The sequence below is a fragment of the Gobio gobio genome, assembly GCF_949357685.1.
Source record: "Gobio gobio genome assembly, chromosome: 12".
NCBI lineage: Eukaryota > Metazoa > Chordata > Actinopteri > Cypriniformes > Gobionidae > Gobio > Gobio gobio.
Window position 1 is genome coordinate 23523988 of NC_137105.1, and position 19019 is coordinate 23543006.

The following is a 19019-nucleotide window of genomic DNA, read 5'->3' on the forward strand; positions in this document are numbered from 1 at the left end:
TCTGATTCTGCCCACAGGCCGGAGATTGGCTTGCCCTTGTGTAGGGCGCCCCACCCCAGGGTGGAGGCATCTGTCGAGACCACTTTCAGCTTCGTGACCGTGCCCACAGACACACCTTTCTGGTACCAGGTGGTCGCTTTCCAAGGAGCCAGAGATTTGACACAACTGTGGTTCACTCTGATGCGAAATTGGCCTGATTTCCATGCGTGAGCCGGAACACGGGAATACAGCCAGCGTTGAAGGGGGTGCGGGTGTAATAGACCCAGTTTGAGTACTGCTGATGCCGAGGCCATAAGGCCTAGCATCCTCTGAAAATGCTTTAGAGGAACGCAAGCACCAACCTTGAATGACGCCGCCATGCTCTGGACAGAGTGTGCACGCTGTGACGTAAGCCGCTCTGTCATGTGTATTGAGTCTATGACTGTCCCCAGAAAATAAATATTCTGGGTGGGAGACAGTGAGCTCTTGGCAGTATTGATCCTGAGACCCAAACATTCTAGATTGTTGAGGAGCCAGGACCTGTGGGTTATCAACTGTGTCTCTGATTGGGCTATTACAAGCCAATCGTCGAGGTAGTTGAGTATACGCATCCCTCTTAGTCTGAGTGGGGCTAAAGCCGCGTCCATGCACTTCGTAAAAGTGCGGGTGCCAGCGATAAAAAACAAATGGCAGGACTGTGTACTGATAAGCCTGCCCCTCGAAGGCGAATCTCAAGAATGGCCTGTGGTGAGGGGCTATCTGAATGTGAAAGTAGGCATCTTTCAGGTCGATCGTGAAAAAACAATCCACCGGGCAAATGTAAGCAAGGATTTGTTTCACCGTAAGCATCTTAAATGAGCAAAACATGAGCGCTTTGTTCAGATGACTAAGATCTAGGAGGCCTCCGTCCTTTTTCGGGACGAGGAAGTAGCGACTGTAAAAGCCTGACTTGCTTAGTGATGGGTGTACGGATACCACCGCTCCCTTTTCCAACAGTTTCGACACCTCGGTGCGAAGCACGTGACTGACGCTGCTTTTCACCGAGGTCTCAACCACGGTGTTCAATTTTATCATGTTCAACACCCAATTTGATATACCGGGGATGGCCTGCCAGGCCTGGGCCTGAGAAGCCAGGTGTTGGATTTGACACGGGGGAGGGTTGCCTAATAGTGGGGACCCGGCAGCCCGGTTGCTTTGTGCTTGTAACACTGAGGGGATAGTGTTTGTGTTTGGCGGCGCGCTCTGTATAGTGAGCGCCGCTACATTCATGGCACAAGACAGCGTGTGCGCTATGTGAGGGATGTTTGAGTGTAGGAGTGCATACTGAGGGGTGGGCACGTTTACTACAGAGAAAAAGCTCTTTTTGAGATTTATTTGGGTCGCCGAGTGCGGGACCTAACCACCTTCTTTTTCTCCCTGTCGCTAGGATGGGTCGAGGTCCCCGATGCTCAGGCTGCCTGCTGCGGTTTGTTGAACGTGAGCGCTTAGCAGGCTGAGGGAGCAGCGCTTTGACTTGACGGCCAGAGGAAGAGCTGGAGCGTTTGGGCAAAAAGTGTCTCATCGCTTGTGACGCCTTCTGCGCCTCCGTGAAACGCTCAGCGAAACCCACTACTGCCGGACCGAAGAGACCAGTGGTGGAGATGGGGGAATCCTTAGTTAGATTGAGCCAAAGGTGCCGCTCCAAAACAGTCAGGTTGGCCATGCTCTTACCTATGGCTTGCGTGGTGGATTTAGTAGCGCGTAGGGCTAGATCCGTAGCGCTGCACAGGTCCCTCAGAGTCTCAGAGTCAGGAACAGACTCGTCCAGTGAGTGGAGGAGTTTGGCCTGGAACACCTGAAGGATGGGCATGGTATGGAGCGCCGAAGCAGCTTGGCCGGCGGAGGCATATGCTCGACCGGCAAAGCTGAAGTGGTGCGGCAAGGTTTCGAGGGGTATTGCGCCCTGGCCTGCCATCCCCTGGAGGAGGGCGGGCAGATGTGCGCAGCAACGGCCTCTTCGAGGGGAGGGAAACTCTTGTAGCCTTTATCCTTTGCGCCGGCAATAGTCGAGAGTGCCGGGGAAAAGGAGGATTTGGCGCGAGCTGACTAAGGCAATTTCCACGACTTCGTCAGCTCGTCGTGTACCTCCGGGAAGAAGGGGGCGGGCTTCTGAGGGGTGGAAAGGCGGCGACTTTCCAGGAACTCGTCCAGCCTACTCTGTGTTGGCTCCTGGGGCTGGGACCACTCGAGCCCGAGGTCTCCCATGGCCCTGGTGAGCACACGAACCAGCTCTGCGTCAATGCTGGTTTTGGCGCTTGTGGCGGTCTGCGTCGAAGCGGAGGGCTTGACCACTCACTGTCAGATGCAGCCATAGAAAGGCTGTCTTCCTCCTCCTCTTGTGCTGGTCCACCGAAGGAAACAGAACAGGCCGCTGCAAGGGAGGGGCGCTGTTCCTCCTGGGTGACCATGACGGGCAAGGGCGAGGCACATGGGGAATTAACCGGCGTGCAGTCGCTCAAATGCTCAGGTGGCCTCTGGACGTGACGCGTTTTCCTGCGTGGTCCAAGAGGCGCGGGTGGGAACCTGGTCTAAGATGGCGAGGCGAGCCCTCAGGGGGCATCCTCAAGGCTGCAGTAGTTCTGCTGGTTGCATTTTTGACGGCGGTTGCTTAATTCCGGAGGTCAGCGAAGGTATCGCTGAAGGAGATTAAACCTGAATCCTATGGCGAAGCATGGTCTTTTATAGCCTCAGTATGCTAATTCTAGAGACCCTTTTCGGCGTTTTTTCTGGTGACCCTTATTGGCTCGCTCTCTCAGCCGCCTCGCCATAGTTCCTGCAGTTGCCGCAGCACAGCAAATCAGCGTGTAGCTCGCTCTGTTGTACTACTGTGCAGCGGCACTGCTTTTGCATAGATACTTATATGAATAAAAGTTTTGCTTCATATTCTCGAGAAAGGGGATCCTTTCCCATACGCAATATGGGAGACCTCTCGAAAGGGAACACCTGTATTCAATTATTTGGAAGGGTGCCCCAGTACTTCTGGCAATATAGTGTATGTTGTTTAAGGATTTGGTATATTATAAAAGTATATTCTTGGCAGGAAATGTATTGAGCAAATTAAAAGAACAAGAAATGCCTTTAAAAAAGATATAAACAGAAGACGAAGATCCTTGATTCCTTTCAAACCTTCTGGAGGTTAAAAGCCCACATATGAAATCAAATGAATTATTCAGAGGAAACTGACAGGTAAGCTTCTCCTGCACTTGACCAGATTAGCTGAACAGGAAGTGTTCAGTAGCTCTGCTTTGTATGCAGCATTACATTTACATTTAGTCATTTAGCAGACGCTTTTATCCAAAGCTACTTACAAATGAGGGCAATAGAAGCAACTAGAACAGTCAAGGGCAACAATATGCAAGTGCTGTAACAAGTCTCAGTTAATCTAGCACAGAACAGATTCATTTTTTTAAATTCTTTTAATTTTTATAAATGAGACAGACAGAAAATGAATAGAATGATAAGTGCTATTCTTGATTGGTCAGGTGCTGCTGGAAGAGATGTGTCTTTAGATGTTTTTTGAAAATGGCTACAGACTCGGCCGCACGAATTGAGTTAGGCAGGTCATTCCACCAAGTGGGGTGGTCCAGGAAAAGGTCCGTGACAGCATTATGTTGTAAATGTAAAATGAATACATGGCCAAATATTTTATGTTTCTTAATGCTGCTCTCCATTACACACTACTCTGTTTGTTGTTAAGATGCTAATAGCACTCATTAATGTCAAAATGATGGCCGATCAGAACATTGAAGGTGGGCCTTAATGTTCACGAAGAGACCAGTGGTGGAGATGGGGGCATCTAGGAAGGAGGCTTTGTACGAATCCTTCATCTCAGTTAGATTGAGCCAAAGGTGCTGCTCCAAAACAGTCAGGTTGGCCATGCTCTTACCTATGGCTTGCGCTGTGGATTTAGTAGCGCGTAGGGCTAGATCCGTAGCGCTGCACAGGTCCCTCAGAGTCTCAGAGTCAGGAACAGACTCGTCCAGTGAGCGGAGGAGTTTGGCCTGGAACACCTGAAGGATGGCCATGGTGTGGAGCGTGCGAATTCCAACGTGACGCTTTTAGTTTTTACACTGAAAGACTGCGTGCGTGGTAAGATATAGTAGCTAAAAATTTAACATTTGACAACTCTTTTATGATGGGTACGTTTAGTGCCCCACAGTAACATACAGTGATGCAAATTACTTTTTTAATGTATTTTTAATTAAAATTATGCAATCTTTTAACTGAGACAAGAAACATACCCTTTTTTGACAAATTAGACATACTAACAAGAGTGAATGTGTGCATATTTTTAAATAAATTATTATTTGCAGAGTTTAAATGGACTACTTCACAACTTCTCTTACCCTTATTTCTTCTTTATTCACTTGAATCCATTTTAATCCTTTAAATAGCCTTGTAAATTCTTTACATTTCTATGTAATAATTCTTTAATTATGTAATTTCTTTAAATAAGAAACATCACCCTAAACAAAACAAAAAAATTTGCTCCCCCCAGTGTTCAATACATTGTTATGACCTTGGTGTGTTTATGAAGAACCTGCCATTTGAAATGCTTAAACACTTTTAATTAGCCAGCTGTTTAAGAGAGAAATAAAATAAGAGAAAGATGGCTGAGACATTCTATTGGGCCGACAGCAGATTTCTTCATACATGTTGTTGCATTATTAATGCAGCCGTTTGTTGCAGGCAATTCGAGCCATGTGCAGACAGCCTTCAGAAAGCCATCTTAGAGTTTCAGTTTAAATGTTAATTCATTTCTATCTATTAAATGCATCATGGTGTAAAATCCCACAGCTTCTTATCATATGAGACTAAAGTGGTACCCTTTATATCATTATTCCATTCACATGCATTAAAAGTTTGCATTTAGGGGGCAATGTATGTCCATCTTTTCTATATTTTTAATTGTTTACTCCACATTGGCTGTCATTTTTATCACTACATTGTTTTGGATGCTGAGTAAATATGCAACACGTTTCCATTTCATTTTTTATTTGACATACTGACCTGCTACAATGTATTGCATAGAATATGACTGCAAAAGAAAATGCTTTATTATTTACAGACCTGTGGTCAAAACAGATATAGCAACAGATCAAAGGACAGTTTCCGGGGGAAGAAAAAATTGTACATTGTAAAAATTAAAGTAATTGTTTTAAAGAAAAATAATAATCTAGCCATGTATTCATTCAAAGTGTAGGCTCACTACATTGTGTCATTTGCAAGGCAAAACAGCGCTTTATAATCATATTTTCATATTGCACTTAGGACAAAGTGACATTTTGAGGTTTCTGATATTACAATTTCCATAGGATATTTTTTTTTTTTTAAAGTTATGCTTAAAAAAAACGGCCAAATTAACAAGATGATGTGATGTTTAAAGCTTGCTATTCTTGCTATGTTGTGCCTCACAACCAAGCAAATTTGAGAAGGACAATGAAAATACAAACTCTTGCTGCTTTTTGTATTCTCTGTGCAACCGGTACATTAAACGTACCGTACATTATCTGAGTAGGCTGTTAACAAGTTTACAACACAGCGTAAACCACTTTTCACTGCTGCTCTGTGCATTACTGCAATACATGCTGAGACTAAACCATAATGAACATTAGCTTAAAACCAGAAAACTCCTGGGGCTCAACAAATGTCCTGAAATTTAAGCAGCAGGAGACATTACATTTAAATGAGGGCAACAACTGAAAGCTGTCCTCGATTAAGTTAACCACTTTAGCATAAAAACAGTTAAAAGCTGCCTAAACTGCCTGGTCCAAAGGGAACTGAACACACAGCAAAGAAGATCCCATCATTATTCAGTTCAGAGTCAGCACAGATCGAAACGTTTACAAATATTTCAATGATAAACATCTCTTCATAATGCTGCATCATCTATGTACATGTTAATTATTACTAAGAAGAGGAGGTGAAGTACAAATCACGCTTCAAAAAACAAATAAACCCTCCTAAAGACCGAAGTCTACTGATGATATTTCACTCTTAAATAAAAGCAATATATTATCTCATGATCTTCAGTCAACAAAAAAGAAAATGTATAAATACAAATATATATATATATATACACACAAACAACACAAATAAAAAGAGAAGGAAACAAACTGATCAAGCTTACAAAGCTTAAACTACACACTCATTAGATCCACAGTTCTCAGCATTAAAAACAGGTTGCTGATGTAACGCCGATAGCCACATCATAACCTCTCTGGTTTAGGTTACCATCTAACACGAGCATGTTTTCTAAAAATCAGAGTGTAAACTTTGTGAGTGTCGGGTATTCTCTGCGGCGGTGCATGTCTTGAGAGGGGGAAGGCAGGCTGGGGCGTTTGCGAGCCCGAGTTTAGAGGAGGACGAGCAAGCCTGTTTCTACCGAAAACCAAGAAGCCCTTCTCTGCTGCCACCTTGAACTCTATAATTAGTTTACTATTATTATATGAATATCTCCTTGTATTTTAGTTGGAATGCCTAAATTTAAGCCAAATTAAGACTGTAAAATGTCTCAAACCAGTTATGGTAAAAGAGAGCCATCCATAGTCAAGGGAACACATTCCAACCAAAGTGAACTGCTTCTACTTGTTATTCTATTGCACATAAAGAACAAAGCTCCTCCCTTGAATAAAAACGATTGCTCGCTGGGGGCGGGGCTTATTGAGAGTCCACCAATGCGAGTGTACACATCCCAGCTGTTGTCAAACTCTCAATGTAGCATTTACCAGTAGCACGGCTCTCCACGTGACAGGAGCTGTTTGCTTTAACTCCCCCCTCCCCCCTTAATCTCGCTCTCTAGTTCCTCCCCTCCCCCTTGTCTCTGCCCTGTCTTAATACAGACCACAGCTTGTGGCTCTTCGCATTCGATTGCAGCATCTTGATGTTTAGTGAATGTTAATGCAGCACAAAAATGAAGTGCCTTTGCTCTGGTCTACCATCTTGTGTTGTAGCAGTAACTAATAACTTAAAGTTGTGGATGAGATGGCTCAAATAGGCCTAAAACTTGTGGTGAGAGAAATAAAGTAAGCAGGTGAGACATCAGTTCGGATTTCAGTTCTGTTTCTCGTGAGTACGCTTGGACATTCAGAAACGGTCTTCGAGACCACAGCACAAGAGACATCCACAGATATCCACGATCAGCTTTTTGCAGTGTAGATCACAATAAAGAACAGTAGGAGATGTGGACCCACATTCGGGTAATGGCTTCTTTAGAGGACAGAGGGTCGTGCTAAATGCTCAAAAAAGCGGCAAACAACCCATAGGGAAGTTCATAGGGTAGAGCAAGAAACTCGGGCAAGTCTACGTGTGGGTCCACAGTGTGCAGTTCATCGTCGGCAGTCTTCATTCTCCATTGTAGGCACTATGTTCATACGAGGGATTCAACGGTGGCCATGTGTCTGACAATCATTAACGTGAAAAGTAGAAATAGCATTAAATTCCAAGTGATTAGAAAATATACATCACTTTTTACACAAGCAACAGCTCATTCTGAAACCAAAAGTCAAGAAACGTTTCGGGAAAAAAGTACTGAATAGAAAGATTGAGACAAGCAATTCTTCAACAGCTATAGCTTTGGACTGAATCCTACCATTTGAGGAGAGGCTTTCCTGTGAACACAGAGCCATATATAAAACAATCAGCAGTTCTTTGAAAGTCATTGGAGAGAAACCATTCAAATACAGTTGTAACAATGACAGTCTTTGTATAGAGAAAGAGCTCTTGGTATCTTGAGAGGTAGTGTGAGTGCTGCATGTGCATGACATGATCTGATAATTGTAATTACTGACAGTAAATGTAATGCTTCAGAATACAGTGGAGATCACCAAAAAAAAAAAAAGTTTAGCTCATCAAAAGCTACAGCGCGTCCATTATGATCCACTTTTCTTCCATCTCTTCCTCTTAAAGTCACTATTCAATATAAATAAGTGTCAATGGTAATACTTTGTATTTGTTTCCGAAGTCCCTGCATATTCATATCTTAGTTTGTTTAAATATGAAGGATGGCAGCATAAGCTCAACCATCTGAAAAGTCTTAAAAATGTGCATTTATCCTACAGTGAGAGTGTGTCAGGCAGTTTCCTTTTATTATATATAAATATAGCAGTCCTTTGTATAAAAATAGATAAAATATTTGTTTGTTTAAAAAAAGAAAACACATTGTATTCATTTTCCATAGAAAACATGGGGATGGCTGAATGAGGACACTGTGGTGCGAGCTGTGGTTCAGGAGCGCACCAGGATCTCCATGATGTGGTCCAGGTCGTTGAGGTCTGAGAGACATAGCTGCAGGCTGCTGTTGGAGGTGCAGCTGGAAAGGCTCTTGGGGCCATCATCCACCCCACCACTTCTCTGCACAGGAAACGCCAGAACAGAGATGTCAGAGGAGTCGTACATTGACGTGTCGATGTCCTCAAATATGTCATCTAGTGCCAAGTCTGTCAAGTAGCTGGTGGAATTTGTAATCTCAAATGAGCCGAAGAGTGAATCCGATGACCTTGTCTCGACCTCACCAGCGAAGGATGGCAAAAGGGTCTCATTTTCGGCACCGCCCAACTGGACCTCCTCAGCCGTTGTGAGGGGAAACGAAGGGGACAGTGCTCCGGTTAGAGGTTGAGGACAGTCTAAGGGCACGGGTGGCAGGTCGGGGAAGTGGCGTGGGGTTGAGGCATGAGGGAGCGAGGGGCCAAGCAGGGTTGGTGGCAAACAGGTTTCCCCCTCCTGTCTCATCTCCTGCTGAATCTGGCGGAGGGTGTTGGCCAGCAGGACTGAGCGGTGCAGGCTGGGTTCAGCTCGCCGCTGGCAGCTTTGTAACTTGTCCAGACACAAGTCCAGCACCAGCTGCCTCTGCTGAGGATATGGCAAGTCCTGGGCAGGGTCCTCACACGTGCTCAGCTTACGTTTCACCCCCCTGCCCAACATGTACCTACAGTCGAGAACAGAAAGGAAAGTTAGGGAAAAAAACTGGACAAGAATATTTTGTTAACTGATCTACCTTGCAGTGGTCAAACAATGCATAAGGGCACATGACAATTAATTCTACTTCAAGCTTCATCCAATAATAAAGTTTGCAAGGACACATCAGATGGATGTTATGTATCATTATGCAAGTGTCCACAATAAGGGGGGGGGGGGGGGGGTTCATTTTCAAAGCAAATGGGCCAAGTTGTTGATTAATCAAGTAAAAAGAAGACATTTATAACATAAATATTTTCCTTGCACGTTGAATAGACCTTAGTCGGTAGCAGCATTTTTAATTTGAAGAGAAGTTAGTTATTATTATTATTATTACCTTTATTTAACCAGAATAAAACTCATTGAGATTAAAAATCTCTTTTCCAAGAGCGTCCTGGTCAAGACAGGCAGCAGCACATTTAACAAGGTTACAGACATAAAAACGTATAACATCAACATATAACAATTTGTACAAGTAATAAATAATTATAAAGTCATAAGAAATCAGAATTTCACATATCGCAAGCGATAAACAACAGCAAGGATCGTCCGTCATAACTGAGTCAGTCATAACATCTACAGTCAGTTTGTGTAGCTTCCATGTTTTTTAAAAGTAACTTAAAATCAACCAACGAAACTGGCTCCTTAAGATTCAGCACATTTTGCAGCTGATTCCAAGTGCAGGGGGCCGCATACTTGAAAGCCCCTTTTCCCAGTTCTGTCCGGACTTGAGGGACAGTTAATAATAATAAGTCCTCTGAGCGAAGACAATATCTTCCTGTACTTTTCTTTTCGATGTAAGATTGAAGGTTGGTTAGTTACAGAAGAAAAAAAAACTCCACAGGAATTGGTGTGGAAGCTAAATTAGTACAGCGCTTATTGCATGACATGTTTAACGTAACATGCATTTCTCTCTATAGACATCCACTTTACTGTGGAGATGACGAGCCATTAATCTTTGTAAAATACATGTGATCTAGAACCTTTACTAGAATGCCGCCATGTTCTACGGTTTCCTGCAGTGTCCATTGTGCAGTTTGCTCCAGTTCTTTATTTTGCATGGAATAAACCAACTGTGAATGTAACAGCACCATGACAGTCATCTGTGCCACAGACTATTGCTGAACTCGGTTCTTGACAGACACTTTCACCTTGAAATTTGACTTATCTGATACATGACTGATAACAAAGCTTTAACCTGACACAGCTCTTTCTCCTCCTGCTCCTTCTCATCCCAGAGTGGGGATTCCTGAGAGGTGGATGCATTAGCTGAAGCTCCTCCTGTCTGCGACTGCAGCACACTTGAGAATAAGCTCATGCTTCATTAGCGCTCCCTTCACACAGCGGAGGAGGATACGCAGCACAGAAGCGCAATGCTTACTGCTGCAGCTCTCCAAAGCTTTCTATCCTGCGAGCGATACTTACAAGCTAATACCTCCTTCAAGTCTAGTAGTCTCAAGAATAAATGTTCCAAAAAGGGTTTCTCAAAGCAACACCATAGAAGAGCCATTTTTTGTGCTACTGAAGAACGTTTTTTTTCTCTCCATGTGTCAGAAACATTTTAATAATCCAAGAACCTTTTTGTCCCAGAATATTTTGTGCATTTTAAAATGTTATGCATGGAACTTCCAGTTCTAATAAAAGAACCTTATTTTTAAAGGGTTAGTTCACCCAAAAAGGAAAATTCTGTCATTAATTACTCACCCTCAAGTCGTTCCAAACCCATGAAACCTTCATTCATCTTCGGAACACAAATGAAGATATTTTTGATGAAATTCATAGAGCTCTCTGACCCCTCCATAGACAGCTATTTAATTAACACTTTCAATGCCCAGAAAGGTAGTAAAAACATCATTAAAATCGTCCTTTTGTCTCCAGTGGTTCAACCTTAATTTTATGAAGTGAAGAGAATAATTTTTGTGCGCAAAAAACCCCAAATATAATAACGACTTTATTCAACAATTTCTTCTAGCCTGTGTCAGACTCTTATGCTGTTGATGCAGTGTAAACAGTGCAGAACTTCCAGGGGGGTATTCCAGAAAGCAAGGTTAACTTACCATCACATATACCCTGAACTCCTGGTTGATTAACCCAAACCTTGTTTATATATATATATATATATATATATAACTATAAATATAATAAATATATATATATGACTGGGTCAGAGCATCTCCAAAACTGCATCTGTTGTGGGGTGTTCCCGGTCTGCAGTGGTCAGAATTGTTCTGCCGTAGAACTTGGACGCACTGCACTGTGAATACCCCCCTGGAAGTGCTGCACTGTTTACACTGCGTCAAGAGTCTGACACAGGCTAGAAGAAATTATTGAATAAAGTCATTATTTTTGTTTGTTTTTTGAGCTCAAAAGGTATACTCGCCACTTCATAAAATTAATGACAGAATTTTCATTTTTGGGTGAACTATCCCTTTAAAGGAACACACCGACTTTTTGGGACTTCAGCTTATTCATCGTATCCCCCAGCGTTAGATAAGTCCATACATACCATTCTCATCCATAACTCTGTCTGACGTACCCACCGCTAGCCTAGCTTAGCACAAAGACTGGAGGTAAATTGCTCCAGCTAGCCTACGGCTCAATAAGTGACAAAATAACGCCAACATTTTCCTATTTACATGTGATGTGTATATTTAACGTTACATTGTGTACCAAGACCGGCGGAAAGTTGCGATTTTCTAGACCAATATGGCTAGGAACTATACTCTCATTCCTGTGTAGTAATCAAGGAACTTTGTGCCGTACCATGGGTGCAGCAGGCGCAATGATATTACGCAGCGCCTGAAAATAGGCTTACTTCCATCAACATAACCAACGTGACAACCTCCTTACACAGAGAGCGTGCTGGGGACTATTTTCAGGCGCTGCGTAATATCATTACGCCTGCTGCACCCATGGTATGGCACAATTAGTTCCTAGCCATATCGGTCTAGAAAATTTGAACTTATTTTCTGTCAGTCTTAGTACACGATGTAACTATACACATCACAACCTGTAAATAGGAAAATGTTGCCATTATTTTGTCATTTATTGAGCAGTAGGCTAGATGGAGCCGTTTACCTCCAGTCTTTGTGCCAAGCTAGGCCTAGTGGTGGGTATGTCAGACAGTTATGGCACACACGGAGATGAGAATGGTATGTATGGACTTATCGAGCTCTGGGGGATACGGTGAATAAGCTAAAGTCCCAAAAAGTCGGTGTGTTCCTTTAAGGTTGAACGACTGTAGTCACATGGACAATTGTAACAATGTTTTTCCTACCTTTCTGGGCCTTGAAAGTGATAAGGGTTTATGGAGGGGTCAGAGAGCTCTTGGTTTTCATCCAAAATATCTTAATTTGTGTTTTGAAGATGAAAGAAGGACATGAGGGTGAGTAATTAATGACAGAATTAATTTTTTTGGTGAACTAACCCTTTAAAGAGTATATGCCATGACCCTTGCCAGTCAAATCTAAAAATCACAGAAATAGGTAGCAATTTGTCAGTTAATTTAAACTATACAATGTCACACTCAAAGGTACTATTCCAAGTAGAGCTACTATTGTTTAATGATTAAATAAAATAAAAGTTTGTATTTACATATACATGTGTGTCCTGTGTATAATTATGTATATTTGAATACACACGCATACATGTATATTTTAGAAATAGTTGCATGTATATTATTTATATCTTTTATATTATATAAAAATATATTTTAAAAAAATCTTTATGCATGTGTGTGTATTTATAAATACAATTAATTATACACAGCACACACAGATATATTATGTAAACACAAACTTTTATTTTGGATGCGATTAGTCGCCATTAATTGTTTAACAGCCCAAATTCCAAGCCATAATTTTTGTTTAGGCCATGCATTTATGCACAAACAAGAGCAAAATGTGGCTTGAGGGCACACGATTTGAATCCCGGCCATAACTGCTCTGTCAGATAGCTGCCTCGGATCTAGAGAGCTGGAGTTTGAGTGGAATGGGCTGTAAATGTGAGAGATTGTCTATCCACCTCTACGCTCTCTGTGGTGTAGGCGCCCCCTCCCTACATCCATCACTCTGAACGAAGGCAGACATCCCCCGCAGGTCTGGTCACTGACTGCTCTTCTCTACCGCAGGGAGCACAGCAAGCTGCAAGAGCCAAGAAGAGCCTCTTGTGTTCAGAAGTGAGACGGATGCAACGCATTATATTGCATAGTCTCCATCCCATCATGTAGAAAAATGGGCAGTCTGAAGTCTTAGTTTAGGTAATAGATACCGCTACCAGTCGGTAAATGAAGCATGAAGGGAAAGGCAAGGAAGAATATATTTAATTAAAAGAACAACTTGCACCATTTGTGTCAAAACAAGTTTGATTAAACACTTTCAATGCCCAGAAACAGCCCGAACGTGTGCGCATGCATGCATGGACTGCAGCGCTCAAATGTGTCATGCTGGGGCTAGCAGTTATATAACCATCCACGCTAGCAGAGCACTCTGGGCTAGATTCCTGCTCAGCCCTATAGGTGCCTTTCCCACAAAGCAGTCACAAGGCTTCAAAAGGGACATTTTGTATTCTTGCAGATTTCACAGCTGAATTCCGGCAGGAGCACACATACACCATCACTGAGGGTCTGTAGGCTCTCAACAGCAACAGAAATGTAAAAATGAAATGAGAGCGAGCAAACCACTACGCAAAAACAATATAACCAATTAGATTATGATGTGGAAGAACTTATTACATATGGTTTATGCTTATGACATCAAACAAGTGTTAAAGCTTGTGAAAAAGGTTATAATGGCTGATCATTGGACATTAAAATTTGCTTTATAAAGCTTCTTTAAAGAAGGCCAACTGAATAAATTGGAATTCTGGTCTCTATAAAGTCTCCCAGCTTTAAAGCAGCAAGACATGATTGAAATTGGGCCCCTCTGGTTAGACTGGCCACTGTGGTCTGCTTGCCATGGCAACAGCGGTGGATGAGAGACTGGCGCTTGAGTGGCACAGAGTCTGCAGCTCAAAGACAATAAGCACAACTACGGAGACAACCATCAAAGTGGGTGAACACAATAGGATCCATAGAAGAGGCAGCATTGCTGTGAAGTATGCTGGGTTGCATCAGTTCAGGTCTGCATACATGCATGATGGTACTTCCGCTTTTTAAAACATTTTTTTGTTTGTTTTACACCTAGAGGTGAATCAGAAGTTAGGCCCTCCATGGAAGCCCCACCTTGACTATACAATACAATGAAACTACTATTTTATATATATATATATATGTGGTGGGCCGTTATCGGCGTTAACGTGCTGCGTTAACGTGAGACTCTTATCGGGCGATAAAAAAAAATAATCGCCGTTAATCTATTCTCAAAGTTGGGTTGGGAGCTGGGTCTATAGGTACTACGCAAGCTATGATGACTTTCACCTTGATATTTTAGTGTGGATGTATACCTAGCCAAATAGCACTGTAGGGGGGCGAGAGAACAAGTCTTCAAACCTGTGTGTATGCCTACTAGTGTTGTCAAAAATATAGATATTTCGCTATGTATCGATACTGAAATATCTGAAAGAATACGATACTCATTTTCTACAGTATCGGTATCAGCTGCGCTCTCCTCTCCGACCGACAGCGAGTTGACACGCACCCACCTCCTCTCAATCAGTCCGTTTAATCCTCTGAACATTGCGTTAATTCTACTAATTCCCGCAGATTTCGCGCTCGCATCTGAAGCGCACACACATACCGTAATAAAGCCGCCTCTGACATACAAGTGCAAAAATGTGCTCCTTTTTCCAGCTTATTAATGGTCAGATACACTCAAAAATGTCTCAATGCCCATCTTGGTGAGTTTTAACGTAAACACAGTCGTAACCAGCTCACAGGAACAGTGTTTGGGATCCATGCGTGCGTCAGGTCTTAAAGGGACAGAAGTGATTTATTATTCAAATAATTTATTATTCAAATACTTACGAGCACACACATTCTGAATGCCTTCAGCAGAATTCAAATGAGCCATTTTAATCTAGATTAATTCCAAGATTACAGTGAGATTAATCTAGATTAAAAAAATGTATCTATGCCCACCACTAATATATATACACTAGTAGGGATGGAACGGTATGAAAATTTCATATCACGATTATAGTGACGCAAATTATCACGGTTTTGTAAAAATGAGATGAAAGTGTTCAAAAATAACTGATTCACACACTGAAAGCATTTCAACAAGTTTTTTTATTTGAAAATCAACAAACAACAAATAAAACAAGCAGCTCCATGCAGTTTTTTTATGCCAAGATTCTATTCTGTGGCATTTCCTTCTTTATAATGATCGTAATCAATAGCAACGCATTATAACACTGCACATCCAGGAATCACAACAGACGTGCTCTCGTTTCATTCAAATGCAACTTGTGTCTCTGTTTTTAATTGTATTGAAAATGAAATCAGAGGACTTTACTCTTAATACTACTATAATTATTACTTATATAACTTTTTGTGATCATCTTGCCTGGACGATTGTTTTGTACACTGTACAGGATTTAGCACGAGTTTTCAAAATCGTGATAATCAAACATGTTTTAATGATAATTACATTTTAAATGATATTACTAACCGTCAGTACAGGGTTGCGTTTGAGTGTTAATCTCTGTTAATGTGGTGCGCATCTGGAGCATTTCTGCAGTTTGACAATAATAACTACATGTTTGTTATTAGTTAATAATAAATATCACTGTAATAATCTAATAATAAATTTTATTATTATTTATTAATTATTGAATAAAACTAAATATTAATAACAACATTTACATTTTCATTAGTTTATGGATTAAATGACATGTTTCTGTGTAGGGCTGCAACTAACGACTATTCTGATAATTAGTTGGCTGATTATTTTTTCACTAAATCAATTAATCGGATAAAAGCCCATTTTTTATTTTATTGACAAAACGCACTACTCCACATCCAGCCCAATGGATCATATGACATATACGAAAGGCAAATCATATGGCTCAGCTGTAAGTGGTATTTCCAGTATTAAAGAGAGTTAGTTTTGAGAGTTATTTATTGTGGTGTTAAAAAGTTATTACCATTAGTGTAAGAAGGACATGCAGTTAATAGAGGTCCACTCTCACTTAATAGATACAGCAGCTGTTTCAGCAACGCACCGGTATGGCGGTTTTTGACACAAATCATATCGGTCGCGGAATTGAAACCGGTTTACCGGATGAACCAGCACTACTGAGAAGTGTACTGTACTTTATACTGCTGCTTTCAATTACAGCAGCATACCAGTATCGGTACCAGTATAGTTTTATTTAATGCCATGTCAGCATCCGTGGCTTTCTTAATGGCAATAACTGAATGACAAAAAAAACAAGTTACATAATAGCAATTACAAAATACATCAATTAATATCATACAAGAAACAAGATTATTAACATTAACATAAGATAAAAAATTCTGAAAACCTTTTCTGGTAAAATCTTACTACACAAGTCCTTAAATGAGATTACTTCAATTCAATTCACACGTATTTGCAAAGTGCTTTTCACAATACATATCGTTTCAAAGCAGTGTTTACAGAAAATGCATGCGTCTACATTACAATTTAACTTCATAATTTGTTCTACTTAAAGCAGCATACCACCAAAGCACAACAGAATACCAGCCTTGTGCCACTCAAATAGATACACCAGTTTCTCTAGAGGTTGAGAGGTAAGGACTTCATTTCCATCATTGTGTGGTTAGTACCTACCTACAATAAATAAATTAACAGAAGACCACAAAGTGACAGACGGCACTGATATAATATTTAGTCACACTCTGAGCCCAAGATAAAAGTTTCTTCAACTCATACACTGGTCTGCATTATGATACTTTCAGTAAAAGAGCAAATCAAACTGATGTGGTCGAGTCATCTTTCAATCTTTTGGTTTCCTTCCCATGGCCCTCCCACTGCCCCAAAGGATGCAGTCACGACAAAGTGGAGAGCAGGAAAGAGTCTTTATTTATTTATTTATATATATATATATATATTATATTATATTATATTATATTATATTATATTATATAAAAAAAGAGAGGGTGTACTTAAGCCAGAGCAAGCAGGAGAGTCAAGAAAGGTTAGTCAGAAAGAAAAGAGGAGGAGAAATACGCATTGAATTGAGGAGTGTACATGCACAGGGGGTTGACTGAGTAGGAGGGAGGGAGTAGGTGGCAAATGCCATTGACAAGCTGACTAAATCTTGAATAATGAACCACTGGGAAGACAGGCCGGATGTCTTAGTTTGGGCAGCTTTGTAACTGGGCGGCTCCAACAGACTGACGTGACTCAGGGTGTTAGTCACGCTGACAAACGTGAATACACGCTCATATTCAGCCTGCTTGTCTTATCAATGGTGTAAATAAAAAATTAGTTAGTGGCGCAACTTCACTTTAGTAAGGGAAGATTCAGATGGATTCAATTAATCTGAATACTTGACTAAGAAGTAATATGACTAAATTAAATAAATGCAATGGTCAAGAAATTAAGTTGCTGACAACCCTGCTTTACATTTTATTAAATGCTTAATGTGTTAATATTTTTATACAAAAAAATAATAACTCTTTACCAATAATTAACTGACTGCTTGAACAACCTTGAGAGATCGAAGGACCTAGTTTATGCACAGTTGACTTGCTATGCGTTTCTGCAGATAAATACATATTAGTTATAAACCAGCACAATTTTTGAAAAACAAAGTATTCACAGAAGGCAATACGCATTCTGGTTGTTGTCAATCATCCACGAAATGCCCAGAAGCAACCAACCCAAAAAACAACTCTTTCTATGTAAATTATAAACAAATAAAACTTTTATTAATTTCTGACACTTCATATGCTAGTTGCTTTTACTGAAAACTATGGCATTTTCTTTCCGGAGAATGGCTGAACCTGAAACGGCACTTTAAATCACTCCTCGTATGAAACATAATTATTCCTTAAAATTCACATCATTCATTCAAATTATAAAACTTTGGTAAAACCGAAAACTCTTGATCTGCATTCATAGGCTACCATTGACTTTCGCTTTTGCTTCTTCAGTTATACAAAATGCATCTGGAATATCATAAGAATGTGTTATTCTTTTTAATGATAATAATAATAATAATAAAAGAAAAAGGTCCAGTCACATTTCGAGAGAACGTTTGTGGGGTCCAAACATCAGGGTGCAAAATCGACCCCGTTACGCAACCGAGACCACGTACGACTTACAGGAGAAAGTGAGAGGTACCAAAGTTTCTGTGTTTATAGCCTCACAGCGAATTAGAATAAAGAAACATTACGTATAAAACATTAGTAATTAAGTATTTTCCTAGGACTACGGTTGTAAATAAACTAAAGTGTAACGGTGTGGCAGCTAACGTTACTCAAAGCTCAAGTATCATCAACATACACTCGAGATGTTATGTAAAGCGGGACATTGCTATATCTATATATACATAAGTTACCAGCCTCAAAGGCCAGTGTATGACTAGTAGTCTTTACCTTGACGAGGAAAGGGCACCATCTCCGCAGGGCTCAACTTCCTTCTTCACAACAGCGGACTCCACATCCAGTCGACACATAGATACAGTGGGAATTCCGTTTTTTCTTTTCATGGACGCCTCGAACGCTTTGATATCCCTTTGACCCATACCATTATGTTTGGCTCAACCAGTTGCTTCGTTGTTTAGCGTTTATTACAACCAACTGCTCTCGCAAGACGTGAGCGCGCACTGCTAGCCTCTGCGGCTAAGCTCACAGTGATGCGCAGCGAATTAGCCAGTTAGCTAGTTCGTACTTGGCAAAGTACGGTCTCCGTCTATATGGAACTACGAAATGAATTTACATGAGTTACTCAAACGACCGCTACATTCTCTTTGCTGATAAAAATAAGATGTACATTTGCTTACATCGGTCGCTGAACTCCACATTGAGCTTCTGGTCCAAAGTCTGAACATTATTTTGCGCAAACCTACTACGCGACCGATCGCGCAGGCACGAGAGCCGAACTCTCACTACACTATAG

General features: G+C 41.2%; 1 protein-coding gene across 1 annotated transcript; it reads right to left on the reverse strand.

Annotated features, from left to right (window-relative positions):
• Positions 1-7065: 7065 nt before the first annotated feature.
• Positions 7066-19010, reverse strand: LOC307134543 (cell division cycle-associated protein 4). The gene is made up of 2 exons (XM_079830353.1): positions 18497-19010; positions 7066-8944 (listed from the first exon to the last, which is right to left on the reverse strand). Exons 1-2 carry the CDS (start codon positions 18643-18645, stop codon positions 8245-8247), a joined length of 849 nt encoding a protein of 282 aa, XP_079686479.1. The 5' UTR covers positions 18646-19010; the 3' UTR covers positions 7066-8244.
• Positions 19011-19019: the final 9 nt, after the last annotated feature.

What these genes read in the sequence shown, in the direction of transcription:
- LOC307134543 (XM_079830353.1), bottom strand. Translation starts at nt 18,645, where the DNA reads ATGGGTCAAAGGGATATCAAAGCGTTCGAGGCGTCCATGAAAAGAAAA. An exon ending in GGTGCCCTTTCCTCGTCAAG is followed by an intron (nt 8,945 to 18,496) that starts GTAAAGACTACT and finishes TCTCGACTGTAG; the next exon opens with GTACATGTTGGGCAGGGGGG.